The sequence below is a fragment of the Girardinichthys multiradiatus genome, chromosome 13 (assembly GCF_021462225.1).
Source record: "Girardinichthys multiradiatus isolate DD_20200921_A chromosome 13, DD_fGirMul_XY1, whole genome shotgun sequence".
Taxonomy (NCBI): Eukaryota; Metazoa; Chordata; class Actinopteri; order Cyprinodontiformes; family Goodeidae; genus Girardinichthys; species Girardinichthys multiradiatus.
The window spans coordinates 6,731,091-6,753,372 of record NC_061806.1 but is presented as its reverse complement, the minus strand read 5'-3'; the positions used below and the strand labels follow the sequence as shown (position 1 = coordinate 6,753,372).

Sequence of the window (22,282 nt, the reverse complement as noted above, 5' to 3'; positions counted from 1 at the left end):
ATCATATTTCAAAGGGTATTGTTTTACACTGGGCCTGTATTCTGTTTTTGCTCTAATTTGGACAAGTAACACTCCTTTTACTAAACCCACATCAATAGGGTCTTTTGACCATAACTTATCAGGGACTTCACTCAAGAACTGTTCCTCATGTTCAGTAAGGAATATTTCTCATTGTTGCTTTGTATGTAAATGTATCCCTTCCTGCACTGTCACTGTCCAGAATAATGGTTTTCTATCCTGTGGATGCACTGATTTCTGTATTCATTGTTGTTGCAAACCAGTCTGTAGCATCTTTTCCCCACTGCACTATTCTTCCCATATCGTGCCACTTGAGTTAAAGAACTTGAATAAAGATATGTGTGGAGGTGTCCATATTTTGCAGAGTTTCCTAGTGTCTTCCTCTAACACTACTTCAGCAACTGACGTACAGTTCCCATCTGTATAAACATAAGTTGCCATGACTTTGGTAGGAGTGACTTTAGTTAATGCTTCTTCATACGTTTTATCTGGTCCAGGAGTATTTTTATACCACATGGAAATATGTAGATCATCTGGTGTCATCTAATCTTGTAGTCGAGTAATGACATTTCTTCCTTCTTTTAATAAAGCTGTCCCTACGTCTAGGTTGTGGCTTATTCAGAACATCCAGTCAATAGTGGTAATAAGGTGGTCTTACTCCTTTTAACACCAACACCCTGAGGTGTATTGTCTGTAATTTCCTCTGCTCAGTCCTCCTTTCTGACCCCTGCGGTTTTGTCCTCTGCCTCTAAATCCTCTTCTTCCTCTGTTGTTTTAATAATAAATCTGTTCTTCTTGCTGGAAAAGGTGTTGACTATCTTTTTTTTATTTATTTTTTTATCCTTCATTTCCTTTTTCTGCATGGAGGGCATGATTTACATAGTCTTCTAGATTTGCTGTGGGGAACCCTATAAAATGCCTATATTCTTCAAAAGCTTCTTCCTCTTTTTGTTTCACTCTGGCTATTTCTGCGTAGTAAGCTCTGCGTCTGTATCTAACTGTAAGCCTATTGATTAATCCCCTCACTCTGTTTGTTCTGCTGTTAAAAAAGTAAAATATTTTCTAAGGTTACACAGAAAAAACGTGTCATGCCATGAACCTCCGTGACAAACTGTATCAACAGCCTCCAGCGTCTCAAAACAATAATAAAAAAAAACAAAATAAAACATACATGAGGTACAGCCATGGTGGGGATGGATCTATTCACCAAAGGGACTCATTTTAGCCCATCCAATCCTGTCAAACCTCATCAGATCTTTGGTACAAAACAAAAACTTTCCACCTACTCTTTTTACTCTCTTTCTTTTGTCCTGCTGTTCTACTTTACAAGTCCATCAAAAATTACTTCTTAGCCCTCTGGCCTTTTCTGCTTTCCACAAAAACGTCCATTCTTGTCTCCTACATCACATTTCTCTCTTTTTAGTTACTTTTAAGCAATAATCTACATCATCATAACCTTCTTTTTCCATTTTTCTTGGGTCATGTTTTGTTCTTTTAATCATTGCATCCTGTAGATTAACTAATTTTTTAGAGTTTAAACGACCATCATAATGATATGTGGTTATCCATTTATCTAAATATTTTAATTTTAATATGTTAATTTAATCCTGTGCTTCCATAAATTTCCAATCTTTACATTATTATTCATTTTAGTGTATTTTACTCACCCCTTTTCCCATTTTTTATTTATTTAAATTTGGTCCAGCATATAAATACCTAGGGTATTCTAAATGCTGGATTATTCTGCTCAGTAGGGTGACAGAAAAATCTCCGTTTGTGGTAATTCTCATTCCACTCTTTTGAGTAGAGAATTCTTGCCTTTGCTTCCACAAAAGTTAGTCACTCACAATCCTACTGCTTTGGTATGAGGCAAAACCTAGTGGTTTAAATCCTCCATTCATTTCTCACATGCACACATTTAAACGCGGATTTTTTAGTATTACTCCTTAATACTTTAACCAGGACTCCGCCGTCCCCATTTTTAAATACGGAATTTTCAGTATTTCTTCTTAATACTTCTCAGGACTCCGCCATCCTTTAAACACGGAATTTTTAGTACTTCACCTTAATACTTTAAGCAGGACTCCGGCGCACTGCTGTTACCTGTTAGGGCCTAGGATTCACAGGTTTTTTTTTATTTCACGCAATGACCCCCAGTCATTTGTCACACTTTTTTAAATCCAGATTCACTCACCACTTTGTCTTCTCCTCTCTCTTAGAGTTCCGTCAGCCGTCAGATCCCAGCGGGCGGGCCGAGATCCAGTCCCGGAAAGGGTCTGTGTGTCTCCCTGTTGAAGACAGCCGTGTGCACGGTCTTTTCCTGGAGTCTACTGACCCGCTGGAATCATCAGGCGTAGTTGGAATCCGGCTCTCGAAGGACCAAATTAATGTCAGGTTTAAACAACCTACAATACTCGGTTCGGTTGGTCAACACCACGGTTGTCTTTCACATAAATCACCAAGGGGGTCCAGGTCTCTGAGACTACTGTCCCTGACCCGTGTCCGCAGAACACGTCCGCGGTCTTTCTATCTTGGCAGGTGCCGCTTCCGGGGGAGTGGCGGCTTCACCCAGAGGTGGTGGATCGCATGGGCAACCTTCGGCAGGGCGGAGGTGGACCTGTTTGCCTCCAGAGATGCGGTTCACTGTCCCCTCTGGTTCTCCCTGATGGACAGGGCCAGTCCTCTGGGCTGCGATGCACTAGGGCACGAGTGGCCCCGGACCCTTCTCTATGCCTTTCCCCCATTCCCCCTGATCACCCAGACGCTCCTGAGAATTCTCCAGGACGGGCACAAACTTCTGTTGGTAGCCCCGTTTTGGCTGGGGAGGACCTGGTTTCCTCTGCTGCGCAGACTCTGCTCCAGCTCGCCGATATACCTCCCCTCCAGGAGGGACCTCCTCTCCCAGATGGGGGCTAAACTTATACAGTCATAGCTCTGTTGAACCATCCATTAACCATAAACTTTCAACTTGTATGTTAGACCCACTCTAACCAAATTATTTAAGGAAGTGTTCCCTCTGATTACCAGCCCCATTTAGATATGATTAATCTATCCTTAGTAAATGGATATGTACCACAGGCTTTTAAGGTAGATGTAATTAAACCTTTACTTAAGAAACCTTCGCTTGATCAAAATGATTTAATAAATTACAGACCTACATCTAATCTTCCGTTCTTATCTAAAATTCTTCAGAAAATAGTTGCTAATTTAATGTTTGAGTATTTATACAGCAATGATCTGTAAACATTTTGAAAACATCATCAGGGATTAAAAGAAATGAGCTGCAGCCAGCATGCATTGAGACATTCTTACCAAAGGGTTAACCAAAGTTCTTCTTCAGATCATGTGCTTTTAGAGGCCTTTAACAATGATTGCCATTTTAAGTTTGTACCCTTGACCCTTATTTTATTGGATTGGCTTTCGTATGATATGAAACCCACTACCTTATAAAAGACATTGTTAAAATGTGTTAAATATAACTGCTCTAATTATTTATTTTAAATTTGGGAACAGTGGAAATTACTTAATATTAACAAAACCTCAAGAATTAACATTACCATTATTAACACTAAGTGTTATCAGGCTGTAGGATTTGACTAAAAGGCTACTGGGGAAGGAAGAGTCCCCACAGGATCCTTACATTCTGGCTGCCACATATGACAGGTAAAGATAGCTGCAGTAATAAACTGTTTATTTGATGGATTCTGTCTAACCTAATTGGTTACCAGTCATAGTACTGAACAGCCCTGCTAGTGAACGTGTTGCAGAAGTGTTTGAATGTATAAGATGGAGAAATACAGGGGTTGGACAATGAAACTGAAACACCTGGTTTTAGACCACAATAATTTATTAGTATGGTGTAGGGCCTCCTTTTGCGGCCAATACAGCGTCAATTCGTCTTGGGAATGACATATACAAATCCTGCACAGTGGTCAGAGGGATTTTAAGCCATTCTTCTTGCAGGATAGTGGCCAGGTACGTGATACTGGTGGAGGAAAACGTTTCCTGACTTGCTCCTCCAAAACACCCCAAAGTGGCTCAATAATATTTAGATCTGGTGACTGTGCAGGCCACGGGAGATGTTCAACTTCACTTTCATGTTCATCAAACCAATCTTTCACCAGTCTTGCTGTATGTATTGGTGCATTGTCATCCTGATACACAGCACCACCTTCAGGATACAATGTTTAAACCATTGGACGCACATGGTCCTCAAGAATGGTTCAGTAGTCCTTGGGAGTGACACGCCAATCTAGCACAAGTATTGGGCCAAAGGAATGCCATGATATGGCAGCCCAAACCATCACTGATCCACCCCCATGCTTCACTCTGGGCATGCAACTGTCTGGGTGGTACGCTTTTTGGGGGCTTCTCCACAGCCCGGATATGGGGAAAACAGTAAAGGTGGACTCATCAGAGAACAATACATGTTTCACATTGTCCACAGCCCAAGATTTGCGCTCCTTGCACCATTGAAACCGACGTTTGGCATTGGCATGAGTGACCAAAAGTTTGGCTATAGCAGCCCGGCCGTGTATATTGACCCTGTGGAGCTCCCGATGGACAGTTCTGGTGGAAACAGGAGAGTTGAGGTGCACATTTAACTCTGCCGTGATTTGGGCAGCCATGGTTTTATGTTTTTTGGATACAATCCGGGTTAGCACCCGAACATCCCTTTCAGACAGCTTCCTCTTGCGTCCACAGTTAATCCTGTTGGATGTGGTTCGTCCTTGGTGGTATGCTGACATTACCCCGTATACCGTGGCTCTTGATACATCACAAAGACTTGCTGTCTTGGTCACAGAAGCGCCAGCAAGACGTGCACCAACAATTTGTCCTCTTTTGAACTCTGGTATGTCACCCATAATGTTGTGTGCATTTCAATATTTTGAGCAAAACTGTGCTCTTACCCTGCTAATTGAACCTTCACACTCTGCTCTTACTGGTGCAATGTGCAATCAATGAAGACTGGTTACCAGGCTGGTCCAATTTAGCCATGAAACCTCCCACACTAAAATGACAGGTGTTTCAGTTTCATTGTCCAATCCCTGTATATACTTTATCAGCTGCACTGCTTATTGCTGCTTGCGTCCTCACTAAAACTAAGAAAGTGGAGCACATCACCCCAGTTCTAAAGTCCTTACACTGGCTCCCCGAATCTCAAAGAATAGACTTTAAAATACTTCTGTTAGTCTATAAATCACTGAATAGCTTAGCACCAAAATATATTACAGACTTGTTGTCAGTGTATCAACCACCCAGGCCTCTCAGGTCTTCCGGCTCAAATCTACTCTGCATACCCAGAACCAGAACCAAATATGGAGAAGCAGCTTTTAGTTCTTATGCTCCACTAATCTGGAATAAACTTCCAGAAAACTGTAAAAGTGCCGAAACCCTAAGTTGCTTTAAATCAATATATAAAAATTATTTTAGCCTTCGACTGTGCTATCTAAACATTATTAGTTAGGTTTTCTGTCCAACTTTCCCTTAATTTTCTTATCAATCATTTTATCATAAATGTTTTTTTTATTATTGTTCGTTCGTCGTCTTCCGCTTATCCAGGACCGGGTCGCGGGGGCAGCAGACTCAGCAGACGCCCAGACGTCCCTCTCTCCAGACACCTCCTCCAGGGGGAGCCCAAGGCGTTCCCAGGCCAGCCGAGAGACATAGTCCCTCCAGCGTGTCCTGGGCCGTCCCCTGGGCCTCCTCCCGGTGGGACGTGCCTGGAACACCTCCCGAGGAAGGCGTCCAGGAGGCATCCGGTATAGATGCCCGAGCCACCTCAACTGGCTCCTCTCGATGTGGAGGAGCAGCGGCTCTACTCCGAGCCCCTCCCGGATGGCCGAGCTCCTCACCCTATCTCTAAGGGAGTGCCCGGCCACCCTACGGAGGAAGCTCATTTCAGCCGCTTGTATCCGTGATCTCGTTCTTTCGGTCATGACCCAAAGTTCATGGCCATAGGTGAGGGTAGGAACGTAGACCGACCAGTAAATTGAGAGCTTTGCTTTTCGGCTCAGCTCTTTCTTCACCACAATGGACCGGCACAGCGCCCCCATTACTGTGGCAGCCGCACCGATCCGTCTGTCGATCTCCCGCTCCATTCTTCCCTCATCATCTTTTTAATTAATTTTTTTATTCTCTTAATTATCTTTATGCCACTGCAATGTACTTTTCCAGTGATGTCTTTTTTTATGTACAGGACTTTCAATTGTCTTGCTACTGAGATGTGCTATATAAATAAACTTGCCTTGCCATCCCATTGTAGTTTACTTGCTCACTGAGCACAACAGGCAAAACCCACTGGCTTTCTGACTTGGAACCTAAACATAGTTACCTGCCAAATTAAATTTCCATTTATCTCAGCTGTTTTTAGTCCATAATCCTATCTAAGAAAGAAAGTATGATTCGAAATAGAATCCTCAATTATAGGTGGCCATAACTAAACTCAACACTGCAATTTGAACCCAGACACTGTAAAAGTTTAAATAAGACTTTACTTAAAAGATCCATCACAATCAAACTGCACTTTGAACAAAATTGAGTCTAGGTTAGAATCTAAAGTTTAAAGCCATCCCAAACAGCTAAGATCACTACCATTTATGCATTTTAATGGAAACAATAAGGCCACATTTTAATAGCAAACACTTTTTCAAATATAAGAATCAGAACTATTCATTGTTACCAATCAAATTATTCTGTGTTCATTTAAAGCATTTTTTATTTAAGACAAGAACAGTGACCACATTCTTAAGCACATACATAACTAAATATTCCATTGGGGCAGAGGGATGGGCCCTCAGGGCAAATGAACTTCTTGTATAAGCCTTTTATGATCCAGTGGGACAGGTCACCATGCCATGTGGAGAAGTGGGGGATAGGGCTCATGGTCTACTAGGTGAGCGGGGGGTGAACACTCCTGATGCTTCAAGCATGGTCTTCCTTCGCGCTGTCTCCTTGGCTACATTGTGGTTTAGCCTCCGCAAACGTTCCTGTATACAGAGAATTTAGAACAGGCTGTGCTTTATTGTTTACAGTTTGTATTTTGCAGCATGTTGGACAGTTACTAACTTTAATTATCAACAAGGAGAAGAAAGAGAAGAAATGTCCATTACAAAGGAATGACTGTAGTTAAAATAGTAGAAATAACATGTAGTGTGTGGTAGCCATAATTATGCTACTAATCATGAATGTTATGAATGTCTTTTAGTCATAACGGACTGCTTTGTGATTAAGTGAGATTGATTTCATCTGCACTGAGCTCCTAACTTCTAATTCAGTGTCATCAAGTCCTGATGTGGATGCATGAATATTTCCACTTAGAGCAGGAAATGGGATAGAGTCATTCAGGATGGGTTGACGGTAAGGAGTAAACAGTTGTGCTTAAAGCTGTCCACTTGTAGCCAAGGCTCCTTAGTCCAGGTTTGGCAGGGGCTTAGAGAAAGGCAGCTGTTGGTATGTTGTAATGATCTAGGACATGATTATCCTAAATTATTGAAAAAGAATTTCAAAACTTCTTTTGTTTTTTGAAGCCGTTTTACCTTTCATCCCTAAGGCTTCTTTATTTCAAATCGTGGTTCAGGTGTAAGCACAATTTAGACTACTTAGTGACCAACTCCTGTCCTGGGAGCCATTAGGGCATTCTTGGGGCTGAAAAGCAGGCAGTTACCAAGAAAATAAGGCTAAGTGACTCAGATAAAAAAAATCTAGGAGACTTTAGTCAACTGGCTCAAAAGCTGATTAGAACCTTACACTGTGGCTATGGTTAGCACTGCAGCAAGAAGGTCCTGGGTTCAAATCCCATCCTGGTCTTTCTGCATGGAGCTTCAATACATAGGTACTTTCTGGGTACTCTGGCTCCTACCACAGTCCAAAACATGACTGTTAGGTGAATTGGTTATCTTAAACTGCCCTTAGGTATGTGCATGCATGGTTGTATGTTCTGTACGTTTCTGTGTTGCCCTGTGATAAACTAGCAACCTGTCGCGAGTGTACCCCACCTCTTGCTAAGTGACTGACTCTCACCCTCCAATGACCAGTGAAGCCAGCTCTAGCCATTTTTGTGCCCTGGGTGAGATATGTTTGGCAACCCCCAGCTATCGTATCTACAGTATCATTAATAGACAACTTTTCTTAATTTTAATTAAGCTAACCTAATGACATTAAGCAGACCTGCAAAACGTACAGCTGCATAAAGCACAAATAACCTGGCAGGGGGAGATATTCCTATGAAACAACATTTAGAGCAGCTGTTTTTCACCATCAACAATGGTGCCGTCTCAAAATTAATTTCACAACAGTTAAAACAAGAAAACATTTGGCTTTTAGGCAATAGGAGAACACAAAATATAAACACTGAGTCTGATATAGAGTAAAAAGATATGTACGAGTTTTTAAAAAACAATTATCTGTTTATTTTTGACCTGGTATGGCCTCTCCTTGGCCTCCTTACAGAGGAAATGCAGTCAGACAGCCATTCACCAGGTAAACTTGTACAAGGTATTCTAACATCGGTTCACAGCTGTTTAAGAAGAAAAACAAAACAAGCTAGTCTCTGATTAGTAGTTTCCAATTCCAGTTAAATAACTGAAAAAGCTTTTTTAGAAGGCTACAAAACATATGCTGAGTTAAGCTTGTAACAACAGAACCCGCCAGCTAACATTTGTCTCAACTGTAACTCAATTAACATGTCATTGGGGGTGGTTTTAGAAAGAAATTGCTAAATTTTACTAATCACTGTTGATCCTCTGATGGAAGAGGTATGGAATACGTTTTAGACAAGTAAAAGAAGGTCCAACCCAAAGGTCTGCTACTAACCTGTGCATTCTGTAGAATATTGTTCACAAGCACTACTCTACGCCTCGAATTAAGTAGCTTCTTCACATAAGGATCCAGGTCTAGTGCAACCTTCTGGTGTTCATTTATCCTGAATAACTCTGTGAAGCACATACAATAAATATGATCATTAGTCAAGCTCCCTTCAATTGTTCTTTCGATGCATGTTTTGCTGTGTTCATAAAGCAGTATGATTATATACTGACCCCTTAATAAATAGTTTAAATCAACTGTGATATTAAAATGAAAACAAACGAAAAGGTTACCTGTTGCCAAGTTGTCTATGTGCTCTCTCAATTCCACCTGGCTTTCTCTGCAAAAAAAGACAACTGTTTCAATAACTCACAATAAGAAAATAAAGTGTAAAGAAATCAACAACCGAAAAACATATATTAGCTTTTCTAAGGTTTGTTGTAAAAACTAAAATGCCGCGTGACAGTTACACATTTGAGAGTACTGCCTTCTGATCCGAAATCCGGTTTACCTGACTGAATGCACGTGTACATCCAGCTGCTGGATCGCTGGTTTGATGAGCTCGAGCAGCCCTTCAGCTACAGGATCGCCACCGGACGAAAGTTCCACCATAGTAACGGCAGCCATTCCGCTTAGAAAGCAACAGAAACATACAGGAAGTCACGTGATCGTGACGCGTGTGGGACGATCACCAATGCTACGTTCGATGGTAACACGGGACTTGAAATTTAGAGGTTCACATGTAAAAAAATCAAAGTAAACGCCAACAGAATTCAGATATCTCTCTTATTAGCCGCAACTTTCGCACTTTATTATCTCATAAAGCTAGTTTTCTAAGCAAACGTCTCATTTTTGGTTATTTGCCTCAACCTTAATTATTGTTTTTATTGTGATAAACTAAATGCATTTTAGACATCGTAACATTTTAACAAATGCATGTCTTGATTTGAGTATTTGATAACATGAATAAACTTAGTAACGAGATGTTTTGGTGACGGAAGTGTTAAAACCTCAAAAGTGCACTCGGAACTGACGTGAATCTTATTTGCTGTTACCACGTTACTGCGTACATTGAACATAACTACCTCTCCATTTTCCACCCCAAATCCTCCAAGCAGCTCCATTTTAGCCACATTGGTGGTTGTGCCGATGCGGTACATGATTCTTTAGTTTTTCCGTTAACTGACAGCTTCTTAAACTCAGTTTTTTTTTTTTACCTTATGCAGCTACTGAATAGGAAACCAGTCCGTTATTTTTCCTTTAAATCGAGTATCACAAGGATACCAACAGGAACACAGAGCGCTGGAGCTAGCTGCTAAAGTTAACCATTCCGTAGTCCTTTCTCGACCGACGCAGCATCAACAGTAAGTGCAAACCACGCTTCTACTAGGCAAATCGAAACACTCAAGAACAAGTATATTAATTCCTTGAGGTAAAAATACCTTCTCGTTTTAAAAGCAACTTTTATACTGGCAGTACAAAAATATCCGGTTAACAATGAAGCAACATGACAAGAAACTGAAATTAAGCGGCTCTTTGATATTGTACATTTAATACATGTATTTTAAGTTTATAGTGTTGATTAGTAAATGCATTAGATGCTCGCATCAGAAACCAGAGATGCAAAAAAAAAACTTGTTCATTTATTTATTTGTTTTTCAAAATACAGGATGTGTAATTAAAACACTAGCCGTTTTCGCTTCTGTGGCGAAAAAACTGCAGATTTTTTAAAAATCCGAACAAAAGCCAAGTTCTATCTTCATATGAACTGAGCGATATTTCAGCTTCTTAAATTTGGACCTTGGATGCTTTTGTTGTTAAGGATACATTATTTTAAGCCATGTACCGCTTTGCTTGGTGTGTGAAGATGAACGCACTGGAGGAGGATAACGCTTATCTGAAGGAGAAGGTGGAGGATCTCGAAAATCTAAGCAGAAAATCCAATCTTTATTAACGTGCCAGAGAAAAGTGAGAAGAACGACATGGTGGCCTTCGTGAGCAGCAGTTGATCCCTACACTCGGGAAGGAAAACTTTCCCACGGCGCCAGTGGTGGTGCATTGAACTCCAACATTTCGCAAAACGTTTAAATCTAATCCACCAAGACCAGTACTGGTAAAGTTTGCAAACTTCCAGGACAAGCTGAAGATTCTACGTTTGGTCAGGGAAAGGGAATATCTTGTCTACGGAGGAGTGGCTGTCTTCATTTATCCGGACTTTACTCCACAGATGATGAAGAAACAACGTGAATTTGACGAGGTGAAAAAGAAACTACATGCCGCTGACATTAAGTACTCTTTGCTTTATCCCAGCATACTGAGGATTATGGTGAAAGGAAAATCGAGGTTTTTCCGCAGCTCCAAAGAAGCGGAGGTATTCCTTGGAGCGTTTCCTTGTGGAGGGGCGACGTAAGTAGCACCCTCTTCAGGGTGTAATGGCTGCTCCTGTGCCTGGACATCGACTATATCTGGCAAAAATTAAGCTGTATTTTGATTTGCAATATTGCTCTGAGAATTTTCCTTTAGACACGGCGGGTAAAGTAAATACTGCTGTATTTGTTGTAAAGTGCTTGTCGTAAATGTTACACACAGTGGGAAAGTGTCGTAAAGAGACTGTTCATCGATATGAAATAGTCATTGGATAATTACATTTTCCTTGTTTGGCATGTTTCCTTTAAGGAAAACTTAAAAATAAACAGTGAAATGAATTGTGTGTGAGTGTAGTTATCTGTTTCGTGTTATGTCTTGTGTGTTGTCTATTTATGGCCCATATCCTCTGTCCATACAACTGCTCCTTCCAGTTCCATGTCTCTGAGCTAGAACATTATGCACAATTATGATAGTGATAACTCATCCTCGTCAGAGGATAGCTCTGAATTGAATGTAGATTTCCTTCAGTTTTCTGATTTACAATATTCAAGCAAGGATTACTGAAATGGATCCAGACAATAATATAAATATCAGGAATAATTGTGCATATTATACAGACACAACATTTGATTAAGTTATAATATATATATATATATATATACGCATATATATATATATATATATATATATATATATATATATATATATATATATATACATATATATATATATACACATATATATATATATATATATATACACATATATATATATACATACACATATATACATATATATACACATATGTGTATATATGTGTATAGTTTGATTTACTTGGTGTTATTTTGTGTTGTTTAAGTGTTCCCTTTATTTTTTAGTGTGTATATATATATATATATATATATATATATATATATGTATGTATGTATGTACGTATGTGTTTATATATGTATATGTGTATATATATATGTGTGTGTGTATACAGTACAGACCAAAAGTTTGGACACACCCTCTCATCCAAAGAGTTGTCTTTATTTTCATGACTATGAATATTGTAGCTTCACACTGAAGGCATCAAAACTATGAATTAACACATGTGGAATTATATACTGAACAAAAAAGTGTGAAACAACTGAAAATATGTCTTATATTCTAGGTTCTTCAAAGTAGCCACCTTTTGCTTTGATTACTGTTCCGCACACTCTTGGCATTCTATTGATGAGCTTCAAGAGGTGGTCACCTGAAATGGTTTTCCAACAGTCTTGAAGGAGTTCCCAGAGATGCTTAGCACTTGTTGGCCCTTTTGCTTTCACTCTGCGGTCCAGCTCACCCCAAACCATCAGGTCCGGTGACTGTGGTTGCCAGGTCATCTGGCACAGCACCCCATCCCTCTCCTTCTTGGTCAAATAGCCCTTACACAGCCTGGAGGTGTGTTTGGGGTCATTGTCCTGTTGAAAAATAAATGATGGTCCAACTAAATGCAAACCGGATGGAATAACATGCTGCTGAAAGATGCTGTGGTAGCCATGCTGGTTCAGTATGCCTTCAATTTTGAATAAATCCCCAACTGTGTCACCAGCAAAGCACCCCCACACCATCACACCTCCTCTTCCATGCTTCACGGTGGGAACCAGGCATGTAGAATCCATCCGTTCACCTCTTCTGCGGAAAGACACGGAGGTTGGAACCAAAGATCTCAAACTTGGACTCATCAGACCAAAGCACAGATTTCCTCTGGTCGAATGTCCATTCCTTGTGTTCTGTAGCCTAAACAAGTCTCTTCTGCTTGTTGCCTGTCCTCAGCAGTGGTTTCCTAGCAGCTATTTTACCATGAAGGCCTGATTCACAAAGTCTCCTCTTAACAGTTGTTCTAGAGATGTGTCTGCTGCTAGAACTCTGTGTGGCATTGATCTGTTCTCTAATCTGAGCTGCTGTTAACCTGCAATTTCTGAGGCTGATGACTCGGATGAACTTATCGTCTGCAGCAGAGGTGACTCTTGATCTTCCTTTCCTGGGGCGGTCCTCATGTGAGCCAGTAGCGCTTGATGGTTTTGCGACTGCACTTGGGGACACTTCCAAAGTTTTCCCAATTGTTCGGACTGACTGACCTTCATTCGTTTTTATTTACTTAGCTGCTTTTTTCTTGCCATAATCCAAATTCTAACAGTCTATTCAGTAGGACTATCAGCTGTGTACTGTATCCACCTCCTGCACAACACAACTGATGGTCCCAACCCCATTTATAAGGCTTGAAATCTCACTTATTAAACCTGACAGGGCACACCTGTGAAGTGAAAACCATGACTACCTCTTGAAGCTCATCAACAGAATGCCAAGAGTGTGCGTAGCAGTAATCAAAGCAAAAGGTGGCTACTTTGAAGAACCTAGAATATAAGACATATTTTCAGTTGTTTCACACTTTTTTGTTCAGTACATAATTCCACATGTGTTAATTCATAGTTTTGATGCCTTCAGTTGTGAAGCTACAATATTCATAGTCATGAAAATAAAGACAACTCTTTGAATGAGAGGGTGTGTCCATACTTTTGGTCTGTACTGTATGTATGCAGTGCTTAAAAATGCCACAAAGTTATTGAGTTCCATTCTTCACGTTTTTATCTGCATCAGATTCTGCTAAACATATTTCTCATATTCTCAATAAAGGACTGACACTGTTACTCAGCTTGGTTTGCACCTGCAGACTGTTATGCTGCTTCTGTCTTTCCTCTCCATAAAATCATTGTGTCCCACTTCCTCTGCAGTCCTATCTTATACTTGTAGCTCATAGTCCTTATGAATTTGTGGCTATCGTAGCACCATTTTGTTTTTATTAATTGCACTTATCAGGGAGTGGGTCTTTATTCATTACCATATGGGATGTGATTATCATGCACAACCCTTCTTTAAACACTGATGTCATTTTTGTCTCTTGTTTCCAGGAGTCTACAATCAAATTTCTCAAAATGAGTGCTGCTGCATCCCAAAAAGTGGTCCTGAAAAGCACCACCAAAGTGTCTCTCAATGAGCGGTGAGGCACCATGCACCCTGTCAGCAATTAGTCATCAGAAGCAAAGATCAACTTTGGCTTGTTAAGATTGTAATCCTTTCAAGAGGCTGCTGTGGAGTGCTGAACCCAACAATGGTCGCTGTTCTGAGTCTTCCCAATGTGTGCACTGCTCACTCAATGTTGTTGTCCATTTAAGAATTTTCTGACACATTGGCCGGATTAAATGTCAAAGTGGTATTAGGCAAAAAAGATCTGCCTGGGGTAAATGTCTTGTGTAAGCAGTGCATACATGTAGACAAGGGGTAAGCTGTTATTAAGCCTGTGCTGGAGCACACCACTGTCCTAAAAATGCCAAGGCAGGCTGTCATGTTTATGTAGCACACAACACTGTATACAACAAGTATACACCTTTTTAAGATGGGCAGGAGGGCTCAAAGGTCAGAAAAATTATGCAGCTCCATATGCTACTGATTCAGTAGCATTTTTTTCTCTTTCAACTCTGTGGTAATGAAGCACATTGTCCTTTTATACGCTCATTCTGTCATTGTTTTTCTCTCTGCTCAAGTCTCTATAAGACTCGCACACTCAGTCCGAGTCTGGACGTGACAATATCGGCCCCTTTTATCCCATTCCTCCTTTACCTTTTTGCCCAGCACTGCTCACATTCTTTACAAGTCACGGTCCATGCTGTAAGTGGCTGAGTTGAAACCAATGTCCTGGGCCTCTGCTGCAGCATGGTAAAATTCCTGCCAATCAGCTGGAGGCCTGTAAGTGGCAAATTGTAGCTCTTTTTTTTATCTTTCTCTCTATTTTGGATTACTTTTTCACTTTCTTCTTTCTAGTTCATCTTTCCTGTGTAAATTTAAAATGCTAAGCCTAAACAGGAATAATTTAGCATTGTAATACAATTGAGAAAAAGTGCCATTTAATGAAACAGAAAAGAGCCCTGACAGCCTTTGTAACCACACCTATAATGTGAGAAATTACTTGATATGGAACCCTGCTTCCTCCTCCTGCTCTTTATATCCCATCCCCATCTTTTACTTCCTCCCTCTTTTTCCCTCCCACCTCTAAAGCTTCACTAACATGCTGAAGAACAAGCAGCCCACTGCGGTAAGCATTCGAGCCACCATGCAACAGCAGCATTTGGCTAGTGCCCGCAATCGCCGGTTGGCCCAGCAGATGGAGAACCGCCCCTCAGTCCAAGCAGCTCTAAATCATAAGCAGGTAAGGTGAATCATCAGATCCTTTGATTTCCTTTTCAGTATGGGGTGGTCCTGTTGTTTGAAGACAACTTTTTTGTCTTTTACAAAAATGCCTGCCAGAGCCATTACAATGGGCACAACATCATCAAGTCTGTAGATGATCCTGTCATTGTGTTGCTTTTAATTAGCTGAAAAACGAGTAAATCATTTTCGTAAGTACATCAAACAACTTTTAAACAGATTATATGTTAGCACACTAATGCACATTCTCTCACTCTATATAAGTGTTTGTATCAAAATAAAATGAATAAATGTCAACCCAAATTTGTGCTACAAAACATGACAACAAAACAAATTAGAGAAAAATCCAGTCTATTGAGCTCTGCTATTTGCAAACATTAGGATTTCTTATGCAGCTTGAGAGGAGAAAGAAATGTGGAGTGAACGACAACCTTGTGTCAGCGTATGCATTTTTTAACAGCAATAAAGTACATACCTCACTCTGCACTGATTTCTGTAATTGCTCACCTGAAACAATGTCAAGCTGAATTTAAACATCACATTGACTGGAGAGAAATCAGCTAAAGTCAAAATCCTTCTGCTACTGACCTGAGTAGTCCCTCTGGCCAGGAGGGATTTCCCAAAAGCTGCGCTTTTATGATGCAATCCAGTATATCTTGTACCCTGGATTGTCTAAATGTCAAAACAACTCCGATATTATTTATACCTTTTTTATTCTGAAACCTCTACAAAGTCTTATAGAAAATCCTAAATAAGAACATGGACCATTTTCAGGTGGTTTTATTGTTTGATAATCTATCCATCCAGTCAGTGGCTATAGCCTCGAATCCTTTATTAATAATAAAAAAAAGAAACCAAATCTCCAGTCAGCTTTATAGTGGTCACTTTTTATTTGTGGTCACTTTTTATTTGTTTCTCCTGACTGAAGAGAAACTTCTGTGGTTTTGCATACTGTTAGATCCCTGGAAATAATATACTTAATAGTTAAAAGTTGCCTTTGTGTTTAGAACCAATGCAACTAGATCATGCTTTTTTTGGTCCGTTTTTGTTTTAAAGGTGAAAAGGTGGTATTTTTTATTTTTATTTTTTTCAGAACCATAAGAATTTTATATCAGGCTATCAGTGTTATAGCCACAAAAGTATTTTTAATTTATTATCAAAATAGTTAAATGTTAAACAATATCTCCACCAGCAGGCTACAAATGAACCCAAATGTGATTACTAATGTGTATGTGCTGTAGAATGTCAAATTCAGTTACACAGGGCAAAATTTAAACACTGTCTCAAGTTGATTATCTAACTCTATTACTTACCATTAAAAGCAGACATGGGCCTTTGTTTGAGACTTAATGTCATATTCATATGGAAATGTGCACTTTTTTCATTTAGCCCCCTAAAAAATCAGAACAAGACCAGGTTATTTATAAAAAATTTTTTTAAAGAAATCCGCTATATGCTTTTGATACCGCTTTGATTTAGTCTAATTTCCAGGTCACTTAAAATTGTAACATGGGTCTGAGCCAGCTGGGGCACTAGTTTGACATGTGCTTTACTAAACAGAGTGAGAGGGTGCACATAAGGACTTCGCACAGACACAACAGATAAAGTGATTGAAAGAACAGCCTTTGAAATAGACTGGAAAATTAATTAAATAAAAAATATCAGTCATATAGCAATTGTTGCACATGAAGTCGAACATGGCCTAAAGGAAAGCTGCGTGATAATCAGTACAGAATCTGTTTTACAAATCAGTCAAATCGCCAGTGGTGGACGAAGTACTCAACTATAGTATTTGAGTAAAAGTAATGATACTCATGGTCAAATCTTACTCAATTACAAGTAAAAGTTGCTTGGTCAAAAATCTACTCAAGTTAAAGTACTGAAGTATTCACTTTTGAAAATACTTAAGTATTCAAAAGTACAAATTAAATTTTCTAATATCAGTACATTGCTGTATAATTTTCAGAGTAATTTTACAGAACTTTGTAACTTTCAAAAACGACCTGATGTATTGACGCGTAGAACCACTCTGCTACAAATTCTACACCACCTGTACAGAACTTCAGCATAAAAATGCCAGAAAAAAATAAGGATAGCTATTTTGATTATTACTTTCTTTTTAAAAACACACCAAAAAGAAAACAGGAGAGTCTTGTTTCTCCTCACACTTTCACTATGGAATAGAGGTTTAAGGTTGAATCTATTACCACAAAGAAACTACAGCTCTGCTTTGAGAACTCATGCTACTGAACAACTTGGCCACATGGCAACAACCCACGCCTTTAATAAAATTTGTAAACTACAAATATCTGCCCTGAGTTTTTCACATTCGTGGAATGTCATGCAAACCTCTAAAACAGTGGTATCCAAATTCAGTCCTCAAGGGCTGGTATCTTGCATGTTTTAGTTCTTCTCTGTGGAGGTAGTTACTACCTCCTCAGCATGTCAAGGTTCTACATATGCCTCCTAATGAGCTACCATTTGACCCAGATGTGTTGAAATAGAGAGATACCTAAAACATCCAGGATACGTGTTCTTAAGGATGAACTTTGGACACCCCTGTCCTAAAAGACTATGTACATTTAGTCTTTCTTCAGCTTTACTATTCATACACAGTATTGTGTGTAAAAGTGCATATATTAACAGCAATAACTTAACTCAAGTAGAAACAGTAACACTGATAACTAGGTACAGCCATACTTGTTCTGCAAGTATGTTCTGCACAGATGAATCTAGTTTAATACCTGAATGAACAACTTTTCCAAAGACAAACTTAAAATAAAATGGATATCAGCCTGGTCATAACATTAAACCACAACCACCTTAACCAAAGTCAGTTTTATTTTAAGAGTTTATCTAAAGTGGAAAAAAAAAAGTTGGCTGACTTACCTCGATGTGCTTTCTCAGGTTGGATGGTGAATTCTTAAATGCAGAAATGTAGTTTATCCATGGCAAACAGAGAATACATTTAAACTGATAGGAATTATTTTTGACTCCTGAAATCTCAAACATTGAGCTAAGATATGGCCATGGGTGCACTGGTTTCTCTGTTTGCATTTCTTCAATGGTTTCCATTGCTTCTTTTCTGTCTGGTTCTGCTTGAAATTAAGATGGGCAATTATGCTCAGCTCGCGACAGTTAACGAGTATGACGTAAGCTATGAGCTACCAGTGTGATTGGTTCCCTTTGTGAGAAACATAGTGTGACCAATTGCATTTCAAGAAACAAAAACAGCAACAGCGGATTACAAAGCTAGGCTGAGCCAAAAGGAACAAGTAGCGACTAGCTTCCTAGAAATGTAGTGGAGTTGAAAGTACAATATTTGACTTTGAAATGTAGTGGAGTGAATGTTATATGTTCTCCCCCAAACAAATTACTCAAGTAAAGTAAAGATACTCAAAAAATGTAGTTATTTACATTAATTAAGTAAATGTACTCCGTTACTGTCCACCACTGCAAATTGCACACCCTTTGTCAACGGCCTCAATAATAACCATCATCCTACGTATATGTCTGCTAATAATTACTCTTTTAAAAAGTGAAAACCCATTCTGCTCTTTTATCAGCTCCTGGAATAAAGAATTCTTCATTTTGGTGCCTTGATGTCTCCCATCAGTTTTTCAGTCTAAGCCCTGCACCATCCTTTAGTCTAATTTTTCCAACTTTTTTTTCCTCCATTCGTAAGAATATCAACTTCAACAAAATCATAGCAAGTTTTGCTGGCAACCTAGCGACATCTCTTTCCTCCAGGATTACTTTGCAAAATAAGTCCTGGTTGTTTAAATTATCTTCCTTATCATTCCTCCTCGATGCCATTAAGGTTTTCATCTCAAAGAAGTAACATATCTTACTCTGCAAAGTTGTTAATTCTTGTTGGGTGGTGATTTGTTTTGTTTTACCATGATGCTGTTTCTCACTTGAAAAATAGTGTACTCCGAGTCTTCTGAATGGGTGTGGAAGAGCAAATACATGGAGCTAAATTGTGGCCATGAAGTGTGTTTGGAAAAAAAAAAGAAACTTGAAAAAAAATAAGAATAATAATTTAAACTGAAGAAACAAGTTGAAACTGGAAAAAAGTTTAAACTATTTTTCAGATTGAAGGTTTTTTTTTCTTTTTACTTTCTGATGTTTTCACTTTAAAACGTTTCTCCCTGATCTGGTGTGGGGTGTAAGGACTTAGATGACAGGGCTGTGGAGTCATGCCTGACAGCTGAACATGGGGGCTGGACAAAACATTCCCAACTGTTGCATTCAGGAACCATAAGAACTGGAAAAATATATAAAACATCATCGGTATTCTGTTTATGTGCTTGGTTTTGAAAAAGACATGCTTCACTGATCTAAGATGTTTATTTCGACACACAACACAAATCTTGGTGGAAATATTATGATATTGACGAATTTGAAGTCCATTTAAAGTCCATGTTGGACATTTCCCATGCTCTCCATCATCTTTACTGATGATTTTATGAACACTAAATAAGTTCATCATTGTATAAAGAATATTAAGTTACATCAGATGATTCAAACTTGCACATGATGCATGTCATGGTGCATGTCAGCCTAACTTTCTCTAAGCTGCTGAAGTATCAACTGTGAATGTGTTTGTTTTTAATGCTTCTCGCTCTCTGATGACAACCAGTCTTCTTATTTTTTACTTGGTCACTGGCACTGAGTTTATAGGACTGTTATCTGCCTTCCAAGTTTTAACTCTGTAACTAATGGGTTTAAAGCCAACATTTCACATGGGGTTGCCCCAGGGTTGCCCCAGACTTGCTGGCTGCCCTTTGAGGTAAATTCAAGGCTACCACTCTCCTTCCTGTGCAAATCCAATAATATCTTGCAATCAAATAAAGGAAGCATTTTGCACTTTTGATAAGTATAATTGTGTTACAAAGTTGTCCATAATTACCTAAATTCATGTTGAGTAGCAGTTTCTGACCATAAAACAGAAACTTATACTAATTCATGATTTAACATTTATGTTCATTAGGTAAAATTTTATGATCAGTTCTTTCAGGTTCACTTTTTGCCACTATTCCGTATTTTACTGTTTGTCACAAATGCATCTGCTGAACTCATGTCAGAGCCTAAAGCAACGCCTGGGTAAGGGTAGCATCCAAGCCAGACTGGGCCGGCCCGTCGGAGTTCTACTGCGTGGAGGACCTGCTGGGAGCAGAGGTGGCATGCGGGGAATGTCCAGAGGAGGATTTAGAGGAGTCCGAGGAGGAATAATTCGTGGAGCTTTGTCCCTGAGGGGTGTGTGTCCACAGGTTTGCAGCTGATTAAACTAGATGAATATTTTGAGAGGTATGCACTGACACGCAATGACTTTTTATAATTCAGGAAAGCGAATGCCTGCAGGAGGCCCCATGCGAGGCCGGGGCATGGCTAACCGCCTGCCAATGCGTAGAGGAGGCCGCTACCGCGGGGGAGCTGCTGGAAGGGGAGGAGTAATGTCAAGAGGAGGAGGTCGAGGAGGAGTAGCCAGAGGCAAGGGCTGACTTTCTATTTCTTTTTTATATATTACATTTTGTTGTCATACTTTGAGTAGTTGCCATCTCATCATGTAGAAGACTACGAACCATAAAATCCAAATGTCCCGCTTTAAAAAAAAATTTATTTCATTTCTTTGTTGCTTTGTTCGTTGTCATACAGGCCGTGGCGGACTTCGTGGACGTGGTGGCTTCGCTGGTCGAGGAGGGCGTGGTCGTGGGCGGGGTAGAGGAAGTGGTCGACCACCTGTAACCCGTGAACAGCTTGACAACCAACTGGATGCCTATATGTCAAAGACCAAAGGTCACTTGGATGCAGAGCTGGATGCCTACATGGCCCAGGCAGACCCAGACAGCATGGAGTGAAGGACTGAACATAAACTGTGAAGCTGAAGAAGGGGTAAAGCTTAGTGTTAGATGGATCAGCTGGCAAAAGAAACAGTGTCACCTGACCAACATTAAACTCTGCAGCAGCTGCCTGTTGAAAGAACCTTTTCATTGTGAAATAGTACTGTCTACAGACCTTGATTCATCATTGGTAGCATTTTTTTCTATTTAGTCAAAACTGTTTAAAACTTGTAAAGTTACTGGTCTGTGATCCAGCAGATATCTCCCATCCACACATCCTCCACAAACTCCACCCCCAACCCTAGCCCCAGGAAAACCAATTTCTAATTATTTTTAAAATAATTTTTATGTTTTTTGCTCAAACCTTTGGAGTAAGGTCATTTACTTATCTTAACACATTGGAAAATATTCTTTAAATTATGCATTTGTGTGTAAGCACAGTTTTAAAAAGGTTTTTTTTTTTTTTTCATTTTATGTTTGAAAATTTATATTCTGGAGCATTCATATTCCCTGAAGCAGAATGTTTGTTTTAAAATAAAAACTGTTTCTTTAGGTATGGTAAAGAAATTCCTTTCTAAAACGTTTTCTTTCCACTGTTTCCATTAGCCTTTTTCTTTTGGATGGTATCAGTTATTGAGTTGCTTTAGAGAGCTTTTTTGTTACTGTGGATTGGTATTGAATAAATATGAACTTCAAAGGGTAAAGACTTAATGACCATGGCCAATCACTTCTGTACAGGCTCTAGCTTTAAAATTGAAAAATTTGCATTTAAAATAAGTCAATTTGTTTTTCTATTTTGCAAACCAATGTCATTTTCGAAAGATTGCTATCAAATTATTAGTATTTTTGATAGAAAAGGAGTACGGAGTACTTTAGAAGTACGGAGTCGGGGGGCCCTTCATTAGGGGCCATCCGGTCTCTACAAACGGAGCAGGAGTTTGGCAGGGCTAACCTTTGTCACCGGTCCTGTTCATAACTTAGATCGGAGGGGGTCTTATTTGGGGACCAGTGGATTT

At 39.6% G+C, this 22,282-nt stretch overlaps 2 protein-coding genes across 2 annotated transcripts; one reads left to right on the top strand and one right to left on the bottom strand.

Annotated features, from left to right (window-relative positions):
- Nucleotides 1–6,718: 6,718 nt before the first annotated feature.
- Nucleotides 6,719–10,179, bottom strand: snapin (SNAP associated protein). Its single transcript, XM_047383467.1, has 5 exons — nucleotides 10,041–10,179; nucleotides 9,335–9,454; nucleotides 9,117–9,163; nucleotides 8,833–8,951; nucleotides 6,719–7,007 (listed from the first exon to the last, which is right to left on the bottom strand). The coding sequence occupies exons 2-5, from the start codon at nucleotides 9,448–9,450 to the stop codon at nucleotides 6,900–6,902; spliced, it is 390 nt and encodes a 129-aa protein (XP_047239423.1). The 5' UTR covers nucleotides 9,451–9,454; nucleotides 10,041–10,179; the 3' UTR covers nucleotides 6,719–6,899.
- Nucleotides 10,050–21,818, top strand: chtopa (chromatin target of PRMT1a). The gene is made up of 6 exons (XM_047383466.1): nucleotides 10,050–10,187; nucleotides 14,130–14,218; nucleotides 15,274–15,424; nucleotides 20,511–20,682; nucleotides 20,770–20,916; nucleotides 21,082–21,818. The coding sequence occupies exons 2-6, from the start codon at nucleotides 14,154–14,156 to the stop codon at nucleotides 21,282–21,284; spliced, it is 738 nt and encodes a 245-aa protein (XP_047239422.1). The 5' UTR covers nucleotides 10,050–10,187; nucleotides 14,130–14,153; the 3' UTR covers nucleotides 21,285–21,818.
- Nucleotides 21,819–22,282: the final 464 nt, after the last annotated feature.

Excerpts from the sequence above, each read along its gene's own strand:
- snapin (XM_047383467.1), bottom strand. The coding sequence starts at position 9,450 with ATGGCTGCCGTTACTATGGTGGAACTTTCGTCCGGTGGCGATCCTGTA. Across the intron at positions 9,164-9,334 it reads GTACACGTGCATTCAGTCAG|AGAAAGCCAGGTGGAATTGA; the intron begins GTAAACCGGATT and ends CTTTTTTTGCAG. Across the intron at positions 7,008-8,832 it reads ATATTCTACAGAATGCACAG|GAACGTTTGCGGAGGCTAAA; the intron begins GTTAGTAGCAGA and ends CTCTGTATACAG.
- chtopa (XM_047383466.1), top strand. The coding sequence starts at position 14,154 with ATGAGTGCTGCTGCATCCCAAAAAGTGGTCCTGAAAAGCACCACCAAA. Across the intron at positions 14,219-15,273 it reads AAAGTGTCTCTCAATGAGCG|CTTCACTAACATGCTGAAGA; the intron begins GTGAGGCACCAT and ends CCACCTCTAAAG. Across the intron at positions 20,917-21,081 it reads TCGAGGAGGAGTAGCCAGAG|GCCGTGGCGGACTTCGTGGA; the intron begins GCAAGGGCTGAC and ends GTTGTCATACAG.